Source organism: Staurois parvus, unplaced genomic scaffold (genome assembly GCF_062004578.1).
Source record: "Staurois parvus isolate SC_StPar_1 unplaced genomic scaffold, SC_StPar_1.0 ptg000435l, whole genome shotgun sequence".
NCBI lineage: Eukaryota > Metazoa > Chordata > Amphibia > Anura > Ranidae > Staurois > Staurois parvus.
In genome coordinates, this window is record NW_028318231.1 from 289,631 (window position 1) to 308,259 (window position 18,629).

General features: G+C 38.4%; 1 protein-coding gene across 3 annotated transcripts in view; it reads left to right on the top strand.

Moving 5' to 3' along the window:
- LOC149454199 (signal peptide, CUB and EGF-like domain-containing protein 3) overlaps positions 1-18,629 on the top strand; it is a 171,534-nt gene that overhangs the window by 119,553 nt on the left and 33,352 nt on the right. For all 3 annotated transcript variants that reach the window (XM_089687687.1, XM_089687688.1, XM_089687689.1), the window contains 6 exons: positions 5,115-5,231; positions 8,808-8,930; positions 10,403-10,519; positions 12,078-12,200; positions 12,902-13,018; positions 17,536-17,625. In XM_089687687.1, coding sequence (XP_089543813.1) covers positions 5,115-5,231; positions 8,808-8,930; positions 10,403-10,519; positions 12,078-12,200; positions 12,902-13,018; positions 17,536-17,625 — 687 coding nt within the window. The remainder of the gene's footprint in view (positions 1-5,114; positions 5,232-8,807; positions 8,931-10,402; positions 10,520-12,077; positions 12,201-12,901; positions 13,019-17,535; positions 17,626-18,629) is intronic.

Genomic DNA, 18,629 nt, shown 5'->3' on the forward strand with positions numbered 1-18,629 from the left:
CCAGGATTAACATTACATGGTACTTCATGACTAACAAGTTAATTCCAACTGAAATCAATACACCAATCATTCCATTATTTTTTAAGAAATGCCGACGTCTGTTGTGATCCCTCACTACTCACCGAGGAATATACAATCATGTATTAAACAACCTGTGAATTAAAGTAAAACAAATGTTTATAAAATAAATATCTATATTTATAAAAAGAAATCTCTTCACATAAATAAATATAAAAAATAGATTGTTAAGTGTCAAATTTGTAGATCAAAAAAACCTCCCATTTCTTTAAGAACAATTCTTTATCCCCTTCTTGCTTTAATGTAGGCACTGAATTTATCAAAGTATATTTAAGCTGAAATACTGGATGCCCCCTTTCAATAAAATGTTTTACTAGGTTGTTCTAAATGATTCATTTTAGTCACAAATTGGTGTTGAGCAATTCTACACACACACTAAATCATGTACTGTATATTACAAAAGAGCTAAGGCTAGTATAAAAATTACTTATTTTCAATGAATAACCCTGATTCTAATGAGTAAATGTTCCACCTTTTTTCATATTTGAACAGTGAATGCATGAAAAGCATGAAAAACTGACATTCCATTCTCAAAAATGTAGCTACCAGTGCCAGTATATTTCAGAAATTTTCGAATTTAAGCAGTTTATCCGGCAAAACTCCTTCATTTGGCATTAAATCCCACATAGAACACACAAGACAATGACTACCAAAATATAGATAATAAATGGTTGATTTACTAAAACTGGAGAGTGCAAAATCTGGTGCAGCTCTGCATAGAAACCAATCCGCTTCCAGTTTTTTGTCAAAGCTTAATTGAAGTTACAAGCTGATTGGCTACCATGCACACCTGCACTAGATTTTGTACTTGCCAGTTATGGTAAATTAACCCCGTATGACTAGTATACATGATGGAAGAATTGGATGAAAAATACCACTTTCAGAGCGATCGTCGATAATCTGATCATTAGTATACAGCTTTTGAGAGCCGATCACGCCAGTTCATGCAAAATTATCCAAAGGGACAAGCACAAAAATATTTCTTGCGTGATGCCAGAATGAATTTCGCTTAATCAGTACAGTATTTGTTCGTAAAAAAATCAAGTGACCAAGACCGCGCATGCTTGGAAACAAAAACATTACAATACAATAAAAATACATTACATCATTTTTGAAGTTGAAGAGAATTTTCGTAACTTTAGTAACCTATTCATTTTCGATGTCAGACAATCATTCATCCAATATTCTCATCCTGTGTGTGATGAGGAGCTCGAGAGGGCTCACTGTGCTAACTATATGATGTTAGTACAGTGATCTCCCCACTGAGCTATTGTGTTCTAACAAGGGGACTGCCCCCCCCCCCCCACCAGAACACACCTATCGAATGCCGATCAGCAGATTATTTTCTGGCATGCCCGTTCTACAGAAGTCGGATGTTCAGTTGGCTTCTGTCATACAGGCTGCTGTACACACATGCCGAATGTTGGCTGGTTTCTTTTGAACCAGCCAATACTGATGTTCAGTTTTTCAGAGATCATTCAAAAATAATCCATAAACCAAAGCCATATTTTTTACTGATGCAAATTACAATGTGGGGGCCACAACAGAACCTCCACTTAGGAAAAAATGTAAATGCCAAATGCTGGCAAATTGGTTCCAAGTGTGGTCTCCTGATAAACTGTCAAACATGCAATATCAATATTCAACAAGTGATGTGTTGTTCCATAGACAACAATGCACTGGTGTTCAGATCAGGAAAAAATTTGTTTTTTTTTACTCCCATGTGCAAGAAGCCTAGTTGCACACAGATTTAAGAATTTATTGATGTTTATACATAGTTACATAGTTAGTTTGGCTGAAAAAAGACAAATCCATCCAGTTCAACCATAAAAGAAAAAAAAAAGTTATAATCCTATACCCACAGTTGATCCAGAGGAAGGCAAAAAAAAACCAGCAAAAGCATGATCCAATTTGCTCCTGCAGGGGAAAAAAAATAATCTCCTGAATCCCCCGAGAGGCAATTGGATATTCCCTGGATCAACTTTACCTATAAATGTTAGTATCCAGTTATATTCTGTGTATCCAAGAAAGAATCCAGGACTTTTTTAAAGCAATCCACTGAGCTGCCCAGAACCAACTCTTGAGGGAGTATTTTCCCCATTTTCACAGCTCTTACTGTGAAGAAACCTTTCCATATTTGGAGATTACATTTCATTTCCTCCAGACGTAACGTGTGCCCCCTTGTCCTCTGTGATGACCTCAAGGTGAATAACTCTACATCAGGTTCACTATATGAACCACTGATGCATTTATACATGTTATTCATATCTCCCCTTAATCTCCTCTTCTTAAGAGAGAATAAATTCAGTTCCTCTAATCTTTCCTCTTAGCTGAGCTCCTCCATGTCTCATCAGTTTGGTTGCCCTTCTCTGTACTTTCTCCAGCTCTTCAATGTTCTTTTTGTGAATTGGTGCCCAAAATTGAACTGTATATTCTAGATGAGGTTTTAATAATGATTTGTACAGGAGTAAAATTATATCTCTCTCTCTGGAGTCTATACTTCTTTTAATACAAGAGAGGATTTTGCTCGCTTTAGAAACCGCAGCTTGGCATTGCATGCCATTATTAAGTTTGTGATCTACCAGAACTCCCAGATCCTTCTCCGCTATTGATTCCCCTAGTTGTACTCCCCCTAGTATGTGTGATGAATGCATATTCTTAGCCCCCAAGTGCACAACCTTACATTTATAAACATTAAACTTCATTTGCCACATAGTTACCCAATTAAACAGTGCATTGAGGTCAGCTTGCAAGTTGGAGACATCCTGTACACCACTAACAACCCTAGACCGATCAGAGTATGAATCATTAACCACTACTCTCTGAATATGATTTTTTAGCCAGTTTTCTATACATTTACATACAGATTTTTCCACGCCTGTAGACATTACCTTACACATTAGCCATGTGTGGGTAACTGTGTCAAATGCTTTTGTAAAATCCAAGTATACCATGCCCACCAGCACCCCTCTGTCCAAGGTTTTGCTCACCTCCTCATAAAAAGAATCAGATTTGTCTGACAACTTCTGTCTTTCATGAATTCATGCTGTCTGTTGCTTTTTTTTTCCAGCAAGGATTCATCTATGTGGTCTTTTTTTAAACTCTCCAGTATCTTCCAAACTATAGATGTTAAACTAACACGTCTATAATTACTTGGTAAAGATTTTGACCCCTTTTTAAATATTGGCACCATAATGGCCTTACACCAATCCAGTGGTACTATGCCAGTCATTAAAGAGCCCCTAAAAATTAGAAACAATGGCTTTGAAATGACAAAGCTCAACTCTTTAAGGACCCGTGGGTGTATGCCATCTTTTCCAGGTGCTTTATTCACCTTTATTCTGTCTAAATATTTCTGGATCATATAAATTGTGAGCCAATGTGGATCATCTGGAGCTGTGTTAATACTATGCCCATTATGGACAAGAGCTCCCCCATGCTCCTTTGTATACACAGAGCTGAAGAAGGTATTTAATAAATTTGCCTTCTCTTTGTTCCCAGTCACCCACTCTAGATTATTTTGTAAAGGGCCTACATGCTTAGACCTGTTAATGTAGTTGAAGAATGTTTGGGGGTTTGTGCTGCTATCTTTTGCAATCTGTTGTTTGTTTTAAATTTTTTCAGCCTTTATTTTTTTTTGCATATTTTGTTATATTCTTTGTAATGTTGTAACGATGATAGCGTTCCTTCATTTGTATATTTAATATATTTTAATATTTTCTTATTATGTATAGCTTTTTTAACTTTGGCCATAAGCCACATAGGTTTGATAACAAACTTTTAAGCCTTTTAAACTTGTTGTCCATGGGAATATATTTTGCAGTGTGTTCACATACAGCTGCATAAAGATCAGTAATATAGTGATGAGTACAGAACCATAAAATAAAAATAGAACATTTTACATGAATGCAGTAATTTACATGCATACGCATGTATATGTACGTTTACATTCAATTTTGCAACACTGGCAACTACAGGTGAAACTCTAAAAATTAGAATATCGTGCAAAAGTTTATTCACCCATAGTTTATTCACAATAGTAAATAGAAAACACTATGAAATGCTGAAACTGAGAACATTTATCATTTTCAGAAACAAATAAGGTAATCTTGAAATTGATGGCAACAACATGTCTCAAAAAAGTTGGGATAGAACAACAAAGAGTTGGCAAATTAAAACTTTAGTTCCCAAAAATTTGGGACAGGGACATGTTTCTCATGATGTAGCATCCCCTCTTCTTTTAACAACACTCTGTAAATATCTGGGAAATGAGACCAGTTGCTGGATTTTTGGGAGAGGAATGTTGTCCTATTCTAAAACTCTATAGAGGTCACTTCTATGACTAAGCCCTGAGGGTGGGCTGAAATGTGTCAGGCGTGACCGGCGAGGAGCCTAGGCTGAGGCTGCTTTCTATCCTTACTCTGTACATGGCCTGTTAGGAGTGCCATGTCTTTGCATCTTATTAGGAATGATCCTAACAGAAAATTCATGTGATGCATATGCAGCGGGGCAAAAGAGCAAAACTAGATTTTGTAGAAAGTACTGTTACTAGCTTATAATAACGTCAAACCTAACTAACTTCTACAATAACACTAATGAGTTGGTGCGCCACCAAAGCTCCAGAGAACATTCTGTTAACCTTAATAAGTGGTTTAAATTTCCCAAAAATAGCCACATTAAGGGTACCCACTAAATATCATTCCTTTTCTTCTGTGATAAAGTGCTAGGTTGAAGTTGTTTTTTATATCCAGTACAAATGTTGAATGTCAATGAGTACATTGTGCTGTAATATGTGTATTCGCTATACCTCAATACATGCTATATCGCCAAGTACACATGAGCATTTCCCTTGGAACTAAGCAACAGGCAATTTTGCTTTTTAGTTCAAAAGCAATAAGAAAAACTAGGAACTACTCATTGTTATAATATACTAACAGATTAAATATAAATAATATGCTAGAGGATAGTACTTTGTTCTTCTGTATTTTAATGACCATTATAATTTTCTTTATCACCTTTGTTCATTAAACCTTTAGAGACCTGCTCGGTGAATAATGGTGGTTGTGACAGCCGATGCCATGATGCAGTAACAGGAGTACACTGCAGCTGTCCTATGGGTTTCATGCTACAAGCAGACAGGAAGACTTGCAAAGGTTAGTAGACCTGGAAGATTTCTGTTAAATTGTTCATTTAATAAAGTGTAACACCACTTTTGCCGGGAAAAAAATGCTGTAATTTTCTGTACATTTCTATGCAATATGGCAACCTATAGACCTTTGGTACACAGCTTGGTGTACAGAACACCCCCCAGAAATGAAATTTCCTGCTTGTGTGATTGGCTCACTGATTTTCCCAGAAGTCTGCATTAAGATACAAGTCAGATTTTAGGTGAAACTCTGAAAATTAGAATATCGTGCAAAAGTTCATTTATTTCAGTAATGCAACTTAAAAGGTGAAACTAAAATACTGTATGAGATAGTCTCATTACATACAAAGCAAGATAGTTCAAGCCATGATTTGTCATAATTGTGATGATTATGGCTTACAGCTCATGAAAGCCCCAAATCCACAATCTCAGAAAATTAGAATATTACATGCAATCAGTAAAACAAGGATTGTACATAGAACAATATCGGATCTCTGAAAAGCATAAGCATGCATATGTACTCAGTACTTGGTTTGGCCCCTTTTGCAGCAATTACTGCCTCAATGCGGCGTGGCATGGAACCTATCAGCTTGTGGCACTGCTGAGGTGTTATGGAAGACCAGGATGCTTCAATAGCGGCCTTCAGCTCTTCTGGATTGTTCGGTCTCATGCCTCTCATCTTTCTCTTGGCAATGCCCCATAGATTCTCTATGGGGTTCAGGTCAGGCGAGTTTCCTTGCCAATCAAGCACAGTAATCCCACGGTCATTGAACCAAGTTTTGGTGCTTTTGGCAGTGTGGGCAGGTGCCAAGTCCTGCTGGAAAATGAAGTCAGCATCCCCATAAAGCTCGTCTGCGGAAGGAAGCATGAAGTGCTCCAAAATCTCCTGGTAGACGGCTGCGTTGACCTTGGACTTAATGAAGCACAGTGGACCAACACCAGCAGATGACATGGCTCCCCAAATCAACACAGACTGTGGAAACTTCACACTGGACTTCAAGCATCTTACAGTGTGTGCCTCTCCATTGTTCCTCCATACTCTGGGTCCTTGGTTTCCAAATGAGATGCAAAAGTTGCTCTCATCAGAAAAGAGGACTTTGGACCATTGAGCAACATACCACGTCTGTTTTCTTTAGCCCAGGTAAGACGCTTCTGACGTTGTTTGTTGTTCAGGAGCGGCTTGACAACATTTGAAGCCCATGTCCAGGATCCGTCTGTTTGTGGTGGCTCTTGATGCACTGACTCCAGCCTCAGCCCACTCCTTGTCAAAGTCCCCAACACTTTTGAATGACCTTTTCCTGACAATCCTCTCCAGGCTGCGGTCATCCCTGCTGCTTGTGCACCTTTTTCTTCCACACTTTTCCCTTCCACACTTTTCCCTTCCACATAACTTTCTATTAATGTGCTTTGATACAGCACTTTGGGAACATCCAACTTCTTTTGCAATTACCTTTTGAGGCCAATGATGTCAATGATGGTTTTCTGCACAACTGTCAGGTCAGCAGTCTTTCCCATGATTGTGATTCCTACTGAACCAGACTTAGAGACCATTTAAAGGCTCAGGAACCCTTTGCAGGTGTTATGGCTTAATTAGCTGATTACAGTGGGACACTTTGAGCCTAGAATATTGCACCTTTTCACAATATTCTAATTTTCTGAGATTGTGGATTTGGGGTTTTCATGAGCTGTAAGCCATATTCATCACAATTATGACAAATCACGGCTTGAAATATCTTGTTTTGCATGTAATGAGTCTATCTCATATATTAATTTAACCTTTTAAGTTGCATTACTGAAATAAATGAACTTTTGCACGATATCCTAATTTTTCGAGTTTCACCTGTATATATGTGAAATAAACTATAATCCATGTTTTATAAATCCCTCTGCAGTCACAGTTTAGGTGGTTTGTCAAAGAATTTCTGAGTGGGGCTGAACCTTTTTGCACAGCCCCAAACTGTTTCTCTGTTGGAACCAATTCCCCCTATAACTCTTTCCCACTCACTTGGTGTGCTTTTTGCTTTTTGGTCTGATGTATATACAGTACCTCTAAAGAATTAAGCTATTAAAGGGAAGGCATTGTTAGAAAGAAATGTTTGTGGCTTTGACCACAAAAGTGATCAAAAGTGTCACTCATCCCAGCAAATTAGGAGGTATGTTTTCAGCACATGATTCTGTACTGTAGGACCTCTTTTTCATTGTATTGTGTTAGGGCCGCCATTAGGCTAGAGTTAGGGTCCCTTGACCTGCATTTGTCAGGCTAGCAGGACATGCAGCTGCACAGAATATCCGATAATATGAAAATTAAAACCACCAGGTCTTTATTTAATCGTTTCAGTGCAGAGTGTTTTAATGTTTGAGGGTCCATTCACCCAACTCAGTCTCATTGAAGTGCACTAAACACCCATGGGTTGTATTAAGGGAGTTCAGTACAGTACAATGAACCAAAAGAAATGCTATTTTCTCTAGTGCACTGCAACATAATGTAAGGTAGTGCATAACCTTGCTTGGTTGGTGTTTGGGGTAACATTCAGAATGAATATTTTTATATTTCTCAGGAACTCAAGTTGTAAGGTCTCTTTGAGTTCCTGGGTCTGCATACATTGCAATGGCAAAAACAAAGGGGACCCTCTCTTTCCCACCTGGATTTTTAATAAAATGTAAATGATTGAGAACAGGAGGAGTAGAAGTACTCACCCCAAAGCTGGTGACAACATGCATGGTGGGCAGTAATAAAGTTAAGAACTTTAGCAGGGGGATCTTGTTCCTGCAGTCTAGAAGAGATAGATAGAGGGAGAATCAGCCCTCCAGAATGCATCTATAGGTAAAAGTTTAAATTTAGGTACCCTGACTCATGAATTAAATTAGTTTTCATATTTGGAAATTTGGAAACATAGTTCAAATCGCTTAGCAAAAAAAAAAAAAAAAAACAGACCTTGACCAGATAAGCTCTCTATAGTTTTTCTGCAATGCTTCAACTCCCAGATATACAAACATGGGACATTTTCAGGACATCTGGGATTGTTGCCAAGTATGCTTTTTTTAAATATTTTCCCCTGAAACATGTTTGCTGCTCATGCTGAAATTCTCTTTTAGGCCTCATTCACATGGACATTTTAAAGTGCATGCCCATGCAGGGCTGTATTTGCCTACGTGGGGATGCACAGATGTTCCATTTATCCATGTGCAGGCAGTCCTATTCATGTCATTTACGACACAGCGGCTGCAAGGACACAGCAGCTACTCCCAATTTGACATTCGCTTGGGTGCGGGTTCCTGAACTCACACTGTCTGTATTCAGAGACATGTACCTGCCCTCTTGCAGATGTAAGTTGGGAGCAGGGGCAGTGTCTGTGCAGCCGCTACATCCCAGTTGACATGAATGGGACTAACTGCATGCAAATCCACAGAAAAACTGTGCATCTAATGGTGGCAAAAATGGCCCTTTTCACTGGTGTACACTTAAGTACGCCCTTGTGATCAAGACTTAACAGAAATGTATTAAGACAACTGAAATACATATGTGAAGATGATATACAGTATGTGTGCTTCCAGTTATATTCCATTTTATTTCCATTCATAGATATTGATGAATGTCGTGTCAATAATGGCGGTTGTGATCATTACTGTCGCAATTCAGTTGGTAGCTTTGAGTGTGGCTGCAAAAAAGGTTACAAACTGCTAATTAATGAAAGAGGCTGCCAAGGTGAGTGGTTTTTATGTACATCAAAATAAGAGACCAGGTGGTTGACTCTCAACAGTTTATCAGTACTGCTAACAGTCTAAGGACTTGTTCAAACCATATGTGCATGAAAAATGATAGAAACTGACACATAGAATTCTGACATCAGTTTACATGTGCGTTTCAGTGAGATTTATACACTTTACAGATTCCTGTGCAGAAAAAATCTGTACAAGATACTAGTGTTGTGGTGTGAACAGGACACATAGAGAACACTTTTTGCTTCTTGCAAAATTTTGCTCTTTGCAGAACGCTTGCAGAAAAACTGATGTCTCTGCACACTGGTGTGAACAAGGCCTTACACTTTCAATTCAAACTTATTAGTATATGCATAGCCATAAGCGACTAAGTTATTTGCGAATAATGACTTATTTCAAATGTATCTCTTTTTCATATTATGTTAAAAAGCCAAGACAATATACTGTAATGGGATATTAACAAATTACACCAAAATTAGTTTTCGTTTTAAGGCTGATTTCCCAACCAGAGACATTTTGAAGTAGGAAATGTTTTCAGTACCAGCCCCTATAGCCACCACCACCTGGAATTAAGGGATAGTTGGCAGCTAAACACTGTATCTACCATCTCCCAGCTTTTAGGTAATGAAGGATTGCAATCTACTTCATGTAGCCTTCTAACATTGCTTTGATTCTATCTGATTTGGCAGCATTGATAGCATTGTGGATACTAATGTGGTGCCTGCCACTCATCTTTGAGTGACGGAAGCATATAGAGAGCCCTTTTCCTGCAAATGATGCTGTTAATTTATTGACAATATTTTCGGCAGTCTAAACAGTTGGTCAGTACTATAAAGTACATGGATTTATCATATTTATTCTATTACTCCTTTAACAGTTTGTTTTGAGGTTGATTCTAGATTAAAATGTCTGATGGCTTGTTCCTACAGCAAGTGCAGTAAACCTAGAAATTAGTAGAAGCAAAAAAGAAATGCAGAGAAAAATCTGTATTAAAAAAATTGATTTTTTTTTCTGACCTCTTGACTGTTCACCCACTACTCCATCATCAATTAACAATTTAGGTATTTATATCTTTTGGTTCCCCAGCCATTTCTACTCATATTGTACAGCTGCAGTTACTTAGTTCAACCAGTAGAAAAATGTAATAAATAAATATAAATCCTCCATATACAGAACCCTATACCCACAGTTGATTCAGATAAAGAAAATAAATCTATGAAGCACGGTCCAATTTACTCCATCAGGAGAAAAAAGCCTTCCTGATCCCCAGAAGGCAACTGGATTTTCCCTGAATAAACAGTCTCTTGTGTTAAAACCTATAAATGATAATATACAGTTATATTCCGTGCATTTAGGAATGCATTCAGTTCTTGAAAAAGAAAAATCAACTTAGCTGCATTAACAATAAAAAAAACATTGGCTGTGACAAAACTCTCATAGACATGTCTTCACCCTCAGATATTGACGAGTGCTCCTTTGACAGAACATGCGATCACATCTGTGTCAACACTCCTGGGAGCTTTCAGTGTTTGTGTCACAAGGGCTATGCACTATATGGGCTCACTCATTGTGGAGGTAATGTTTTCATGTTGCCTTAAATTTTAGCTCCTTGATCATCAGACATCCTCGTTGGTATCATCCAGAAAATAATCTTATTTGTAATGTATACTTGATAGTAAGCCATGAATAATGAACTTTCTGCTTCTGAGTATATAACCCTGCCCTTACCCCTATTCAGAATTACTAAGAAGTATGTACTGCATTACTGTAAAACAGTAGTAGTATTACCTAAGGACTGCTAATCAGCAAATTTAAATAAATTAGCTACTTGATTTTCCAAAGACATTGCTTACAATTGTAATATTGCTTATTTTAATTTTGCTGACCTACAAGTCTAATACTCAACATAGATAAAAGGTTTTGCAGTGTTTGGGAAGTTAAAACAACCATTTATAGTTCAATGGTTTTTATTGTTTAGTTTCACATTTTAACAGGTACAGTCAACATTTTCATAGTGTTAATAGTATAGAAATACATACAGTATATCTTGTTGTATAGAAAATGGAAACACAAATTGACCCGAGACCTAATTTATAATAATAACAATATAGGTAGAAGGAACATCATATATTTAACATCGCTATATTTGTCTCTGATAAGGTAAATGAAAAAAAGATTGTATGGGGAGAAATGAGGAGGGTAGGAGGAAAGAAAGGTGGTATATAGGAAAGTAAATGATATATTATGTTATAGAAACCAGGAGGGCAGGGCATGAGTGGAGGGGGTCATGCCCTGATTTAAAGGCCTAGTAGACAAGCATCTCTTCCACTAGAAAGGCAATGAGTAAATCAAGGGTACCAGGTAATCAGGTACTTTTCCATTGTATTATATTTCCTTGCCTCTCTTGAACTCTTGAGCTAACTTAGACTATGGAGAGGATAGGGGATTTCCAAGACTTTGCAGTTGTTTGTGTTGCTGTGGTGAGGACATGTCACAAAAGTTGAAATTGGGCTTTAAAAGAGGTCTTGTAGTTTGACACAAAGTAGGGCAACTTTTGATGTCTGAGGAATTGTTTGCCCTAATAGCCTAGTGAGAAGTGAAAAATGTCAGTCAAGAATAGTTGGAACACCAGGCAGGACCACCAAGTATAATAAAATGTTCCCAATTTCCCACATTTTTTAAAACATAAAAGTAAATAGCTAAGTACATACAAATAGCTAATGCAACTCGAACTAAGACCTTATGCCATTTCATCATTACCTCGTAGTTGATTTCAAAGGCTCGTACTTTTCGAGAACTAGATTTCACTGTTTTCCAAATTTGATACCATTCCGCTACCTCAATAGTTGACCCTAGATCAGTATTCAATTGTCGGGTGTACATCAGGCATTCAGGTGTACATCAAGCATTGGGATCAAGCGGGAGATGTTAGAAGAGTATATGTGTGTGTGTGTGTTCTAAGAAGTGTTTAATCTGGAGATACATGAAGAGTCCCACAGATGTAACTGATAGGCCTATTGTAACATGAAGAAACTTCTTAACACCTTTGCCCATGATCAACTTGTAGGGGTGATAAAGAACAAATTAAATGTATGCAAATGTATGTATGTTATTCAATTTTGTCAAATCCTAGATATAGATGAATGCAGCATTAACAAAGGAGGCTGCAAATATGGTTGCATCAATATACCAGGAGGCTTTGAGTGTACCTGTCCAGCTGGTTTTAAACTTCATTGGAATCAGAAAGACTGTGTAGGTAAGTGTTTTGAAATTTTTGATGGTGTTTAGAGCATTGAAAATGTATTTATTTATTTTACTATATACACATTAAGAGGTCATTTTTACAACCAAAACAAAAACATACAAAAAACAGAAATGTAATACAGTATTTCTATCTGTGTACATACATCCATTTTTGATGCCCATAAGTGTCTGTGAGATTTTCCTTTAGAATAGAGTAAGTTGTTAAAGGTATATTATAATCAGTATAGGGTCGACATAAGCAGATCTTTTTGTCTATGGAGGGAAAAAATTATGGAAATGACTACCAAGGGTTTAAATAGAATCAGTTGCAGTTATTGTTTTAGCCTTTCTTATGGTTGTTTTTAAAGATACCTGTATTGGTAAAACCACTGATTTCAGACACAAATATTTATAATATTGTTATAATATTGTTATTTTTTGGTTATTTAACTAGAAAGACTGTGTCTTTTTTCAACCAGACTAAGTATTATGTAATATATAAATATCTACAGGTCTAATAACAGACATATAACTCTAAGTGAAAGGTGTACTTTTTTTAGTTATATTACTGCACAATTTCATCTACACATCTATAAAGGTAAAATGATACATGTATCATACTTTTATGTATTGAAAATAACTCTTGTTAACCTATAGCAGATCTTATAGGTCTGATTTAGGAAATACTTATTAAACAGTTCCTTTGCTCTCTAGAGCTGGTAAAATGTATGATGACTGGTATGTCCTCCCGAGCGGCTTTGATTTGTTCTCGAAATGGGAAGAAAGACACCTGCTCTCTCACCTGTAGCTCGAAGACTTTGCTGCAGCCAGGTAATTTCCAAAGCTTAAAGATGGGGGGAGGGTGCGGTCTGTGAGCTGTAGGGTACAAGAATATAATTTGTTGCATGAGGCTTGTCTTGTGAACTATATCTTTTAAAAAAAATTACAAACAAACACAAAAAGAAGATATCCCTTCTACTATGTATACTCAAATGAAGTGTGTTGTGCTAAACCTATACAAAATATTGCATGTGTTCGAAATATATAAAAAAAAACATAAACATGTAATCATACATAAAAAATAATATAGAATGAGTGAAATAGAAAAGATTCATATAAAAAGTTCCATCCAAAAAGTGCTGACAACTTTCAACTTAATGTAGGCTCTGTAGCGTCTACCTTAGCCGTATGGAAAGCCCATAAGGTGTGGCCTTTGTATCTCCATGGGCTCTCGCCTGAAGAAATCCTCGGAGTGTGCCAGGATTGCCCTAGTCCGCCAGTTAACACTGGCTGAACGTAAACTCCTTTCAAAACCGTCTATTCCTGGGCTGTATAGAGTGACTCCTCTACGCGACCAAATCAAGGCTCTTGATGCCTGTAAGTCCACAAAATCTCTCCTCTGGGTCAGGCAGAAATTTTATGAATTTTCTAACAAACCTCATCGAATGCTCGTTAACAGACTTAAAGCTCTATCCCCCTCTATGGTGCCACACCATCTTATCCAGCTGAATGGGAGCCCTACTTATGATCCTCATGTAATGGTCTCCCTTTTTGGCTCATATTATGAATCCCTTTACAACTGTTTGACCCCAGACCTCCATCCCCCCCTCACGGAGACCTTTTTTGATAGGTTTTTTGACCCTTTATTGTTGCCTAAGCTTTCGTCTTCTGATATTGCGGCCCTCAACGCTGACATCTCGTCCGAAGAATTATTTAATACAGTCACACATCTCCCCTCCCGCAAAACACCAGGCCCAGATGGTCTTCCCTATTCTTGCTATAAGACTTTCATTGGTACCCTGGATCCCCATCTTCTTTCTTTCTATCATGACCTTTTTTAGAGGTATTACTCCACAAGTGGACTTCTCCCGTGCATACAACTCTGTTTTCCCAAACCTGACAAGGATCATTCTGTCTTGGATAATTACCGTCCTATTGCTCTACTGAACTCTGATTACAAGATTTTTACTAAGATCCTAGCCAACCGGCTGTCCAGACTCATCTCCAAACTCATACACAGAGACCAAGTAGGCTTTGTCCCTGCTAGACATGCAGCAGACAACACCAGGAGATCTATTGATCTGGTTAACCGGTCTTCCATTCCCACCATTTTATTGAGCTTGGATGCCCAAAAAGCATTTGATCGTCTCAGTTGGCCTTATATGTTTATGGTTTTGGAGAAGTTTGGCTTCCGTGGCCCTTTTGTGGCAGCTTTGAAAGCTCTCTATTCTCATCCTTCCTCGCAGGTCAGACTGTCCTCCTTTCTTTCACCCCCTTTTCAGATGTCGAATGGTACTCAACAGGGATGCCCTCTCTCCCCTCTATTGTTTATTCTTTGTTTGGAACCACTGGCTATTGCAATCCGGTCCCATCCTGACATACAAGGTATAATGTCTCGCGAATATAAATTGTCCCTTTTTGCGGATGATATCCTCCTTGCACTCTCGAACCCCCAAATTTCCCTCCCAGCACTGCATAAACTTTTATGACATTTCGGAACTCTCTCTGATTACAAGGTTAACACCTCCAAGACCGAAGATCTCCCACTTCATATCCCTCCAGCTGTACTCTCGTCCCTTCCGGAATCATTCCTGTATCGATGGTGCGCCCGCTCTCTAAAATATCTCGGCGCTAACCTTACTTACTCCTATAGTTCAATATATGACGCCAACTTCCCTCCCCTATTTGTAGCTATTTCCCGCTCCCTGAAATCTTGGGATACTCTACCCTTGTCATTCTTGGGACGTATCAGCGTCATAAAGATGACTGTATTACCCAAACTTATTTGCGACCCCCCTTGTCCCTGTCCCTCTGTCCAAGCTACACTCCCTGCAGAAATCCCTACTACACTTCATTTGGCATAATAAGCAACACAGAATTGCACGTAGTGTACTACTTTCCCTGCGTTCTAGAGGAGGCCTGGGTGCACCGGATATCGTGACCTATTATTACGCCACTCACCTTCGCTGCCTTACTTCATGGTCCACTCTATTCCCTCCCAATCTATGGACTGAGATAGAGTCCTTACAATTGACCCCGATTCATCCCTGCTCTCTCCTCTGGTCGTCTTCGGAGGTGGACCTTACCCCTCTTCATCGTTTGTTCCTTGGCCCCATGCAATTCTTCATGAGTATATGGTGGAAATGTAAAACCAGGTTTGCATTGGCCTCCGATTGCTCCCCACTGATTGATATCCTTTTTAACCCCAATCTTCCAGACAGTCTGGTGGTACCCCGATTGTCCCCTTGGGTCACGGCCAGGCTCTTCCAACTACGTCACCTAAGACATCCTGTTACCCAGAAGCTGCAGCCATTCTCGTATCTCCAGAAAAAAGATCTGCCTTCTCACCATTTTTATATTTATCTCCAGATACGTCACTTTTTCTCGACTATATCTCCCACGTTGACTCATGGGAAACCTACCCCCTTTGAGCGTCTCTGTATACAAGGTCCACATCAAAAGGGTATAGTTTCTAATATATATAAATTTCTTATGGATGCTGCTCCCCTCGCTAACGACACTCATCATTACATGCGCAAGTGGTCCCAGTTTCTGCAGTGTGACATTGACCTTACACAATGAAAGAAAATTTGGGACAACACATCTAAATCTTCTGTCTGTGTGGTTTATAAAGAAAACACATATAAAATTTTAATGTTATGGTATAAAACTCCCGAGGTTGTCCATGCCTTTAATCCGAATGTTTCTTCCGCTTGCTCGCGTTGTGGGAAAGATATTGGCTCCTTCTTCCATAATTTTTGGACTTGTGGATCCATTGTCCCTTTTTGGGAAGAGGTTTTGTCTTTTTTACAATTGATATTGCAGACCTCTCTCCCATTTGAGCCTCTGTATTTTTTACTGAGCCTGCCATTCCCAGGTCTTCCCAGAATGGCCAGGAAACTCTCCACACATATTCTGACTGCGGCCAGAAGAAGCATTCTGATGTGTTGGCTATCTTCTCTACCTCCTTCGATGTCAACGCTGTTTAAAATTATTGCTGATGTACGACAGATGGAGTACCTGACGGCTGTGCAAGCCTGTTCGCTTGCTTTGTTTGAGGCAGTTTGGCACCCATGGGACAATTTTTCTTCCTTCCGCCTTTCTGCAGATGTATAGTTCTGACGGCCACCCCATTCTAACTATATGACATTCTTATGTTAGTAACCATGCAGATCTCACCATTGATGTGCTCCTTTATTCTCCTGTGATGTTTTTGTATACATATATATATGTGAAAATCAATAAAAATTGTTAATATAAAAACAAAAAGTGCTGACAAGTGAGAAATGTGTTCCTTCCTGGTATCGTAAAGTGCCACCACTCGACACAATCACCCAAAGTGCTGATGAAATACATGCTTTCCAGCTTACCATGACTCCCTTGCAATAAGAGTGGTCATGAAGCGCTTGTGCAATTTCCTTAAGGTCACAAGGTCACACTTGAAGCAGCCTCGGTAGTATACAGGAATGCTGCCAATAGAATATGCATAACTCTCACAAAGTAATGGTCCATGCAAAGCAAAAAAAAAAAAGGAAAAGAGCCTCTCCATAGTGTAAAAACTTACTTAAAATTATTTTATTGTGTAAAAATATACTCACGCAGAGTTAAGAAACATGCGCATGTAATACAAACGATCAAGCCGGCAAAGACAACAACTTCCTAGAGAGCGATGATGGCAATACAAGGCTCCATTCAACTCATTTCATCATCAAAATACGTGTTTCAGGGCTTTTTATATGGGTCTTTTTATATGAACTTTTTGTATTTTATTCATTCTATATTTTTTTATGTATGTTTACATGTTTATGTTTTATTTATATATTTTTAACACGTGCAATATTTATATAGGTTTAACACAGTTCATTTGAGTAAACAGATGTAAACTGGGCATATTTCAGGTCAGCATTCTCGGATACTTCAGGAAAAAAGGGAATCGTTGGTTTTCTTCCAGGATCGAGTTGTACTTGTAGAGGAAATATATCAAAAAACTTTTGATTGCATATTTAACAAAACTAAATTAAACAAATAAAAGTTTGGATATGATTTACATACATTTTAAATTAGAAATATATTAATTTCTGTATCAGAGACGTAGATTTTGTTTTTTTTAAATTACATGTGAAATAAAGGAAGATATCTGGTTCATTGGTTCACATGCACTGAAAGGGAAATTTAAATGAATATAAACAGCAACTAGTTCCTGAAGGAACTGTAAGTAAATTAAGGAAATGTATTCACATTTTCAGATATTGTATTTACATATTCCTGTTTTTGTAAAATTAGTCTACTATGTAAATCATGTATAATATTAACAACAATAATAAATAATTTTCTGTTTCTCTATGCAGAGTCAGACAGCAGTTTCATCTTCAGCTGTGGATCTCCTGCACATAAACCTGGACTCAGCTCTAAACAGAATACTAGCCATCACTGCACTGGTAACTTAATGCCTGTCACAGTGGGGAAAACTCTAAATGTATGGAGACTATGACAAAATACATTTGTGGTTTCCTTAGCTCATAATCATTTGCAAAAGCAATAACACTACTAAGCTATAGCTACTTTCCGTCTTACAGCCACTTCTTCTGTACTGTCCCAGGCACCAAGGCCCAGTGTACAGTTTTTCATAAAAGCTCAGTTTCTTACATCTCCTAAAATATCAGTAAGTGTTATCTCTTTGGGATAAAATCATTGGCCTCAATCAATGGCCAAAATCATTGGCTTCACTAACTCGCCACCCTCCAGTGTGGCTTTTCACAGTTCTTAGACATCCCATGCAATGCTGCTACAAAATTGTTTGCTTAAGCCATAATATAAAACAATCGCTGAGTTAGACAACAAATAATTATATTCTAACAGTTTGTTAACATCTTAATTGCAAGCGTGATAGGCCTGGTGGTGATATTTAAACCTTTGAATTTGTTATTCTTTGCTCTATTCTAAATTATTTTTCCAGCCTTAAGCTAACTACAAGCATGAAATGTTGGCCAACATGCAGACTCAATCCAACCACCAAAACATTTTCCCATAAACATGCATCATGTACACACAAATTGTATGCTATTGTTTGAGAGTCCTTAAAGTGGTTCTAAAGGCTCAAGGTTTTTTACCTTCATGCATTCTATGCATGAAGGTAAAAAACCTTCTGTTTGCAGCATCCCCCCAGCCCCCCCCCCCCCCAATACTCACCTAAGTCCCCTCTCGATCCAGCGATGTGCACTGGAGTCTCGGCTATCCCGGGACTCCCTCTTCTCACTGGCTGAGACAGAAGTAGGAGCCATTGCATTGGCTCCCACTGCTGTCAATCACAGCCAGTGAGCCAATGAGAAGAGAGAGGGGGTGGGGCCGAGCTGCAGCTCCATGTGTGAGTGGACACACAGAGCAGTGGGTGCTCCCATAGCAAACTGCTTGTTGTGGGGGCACCCGACAGGAGGGAGGGGCC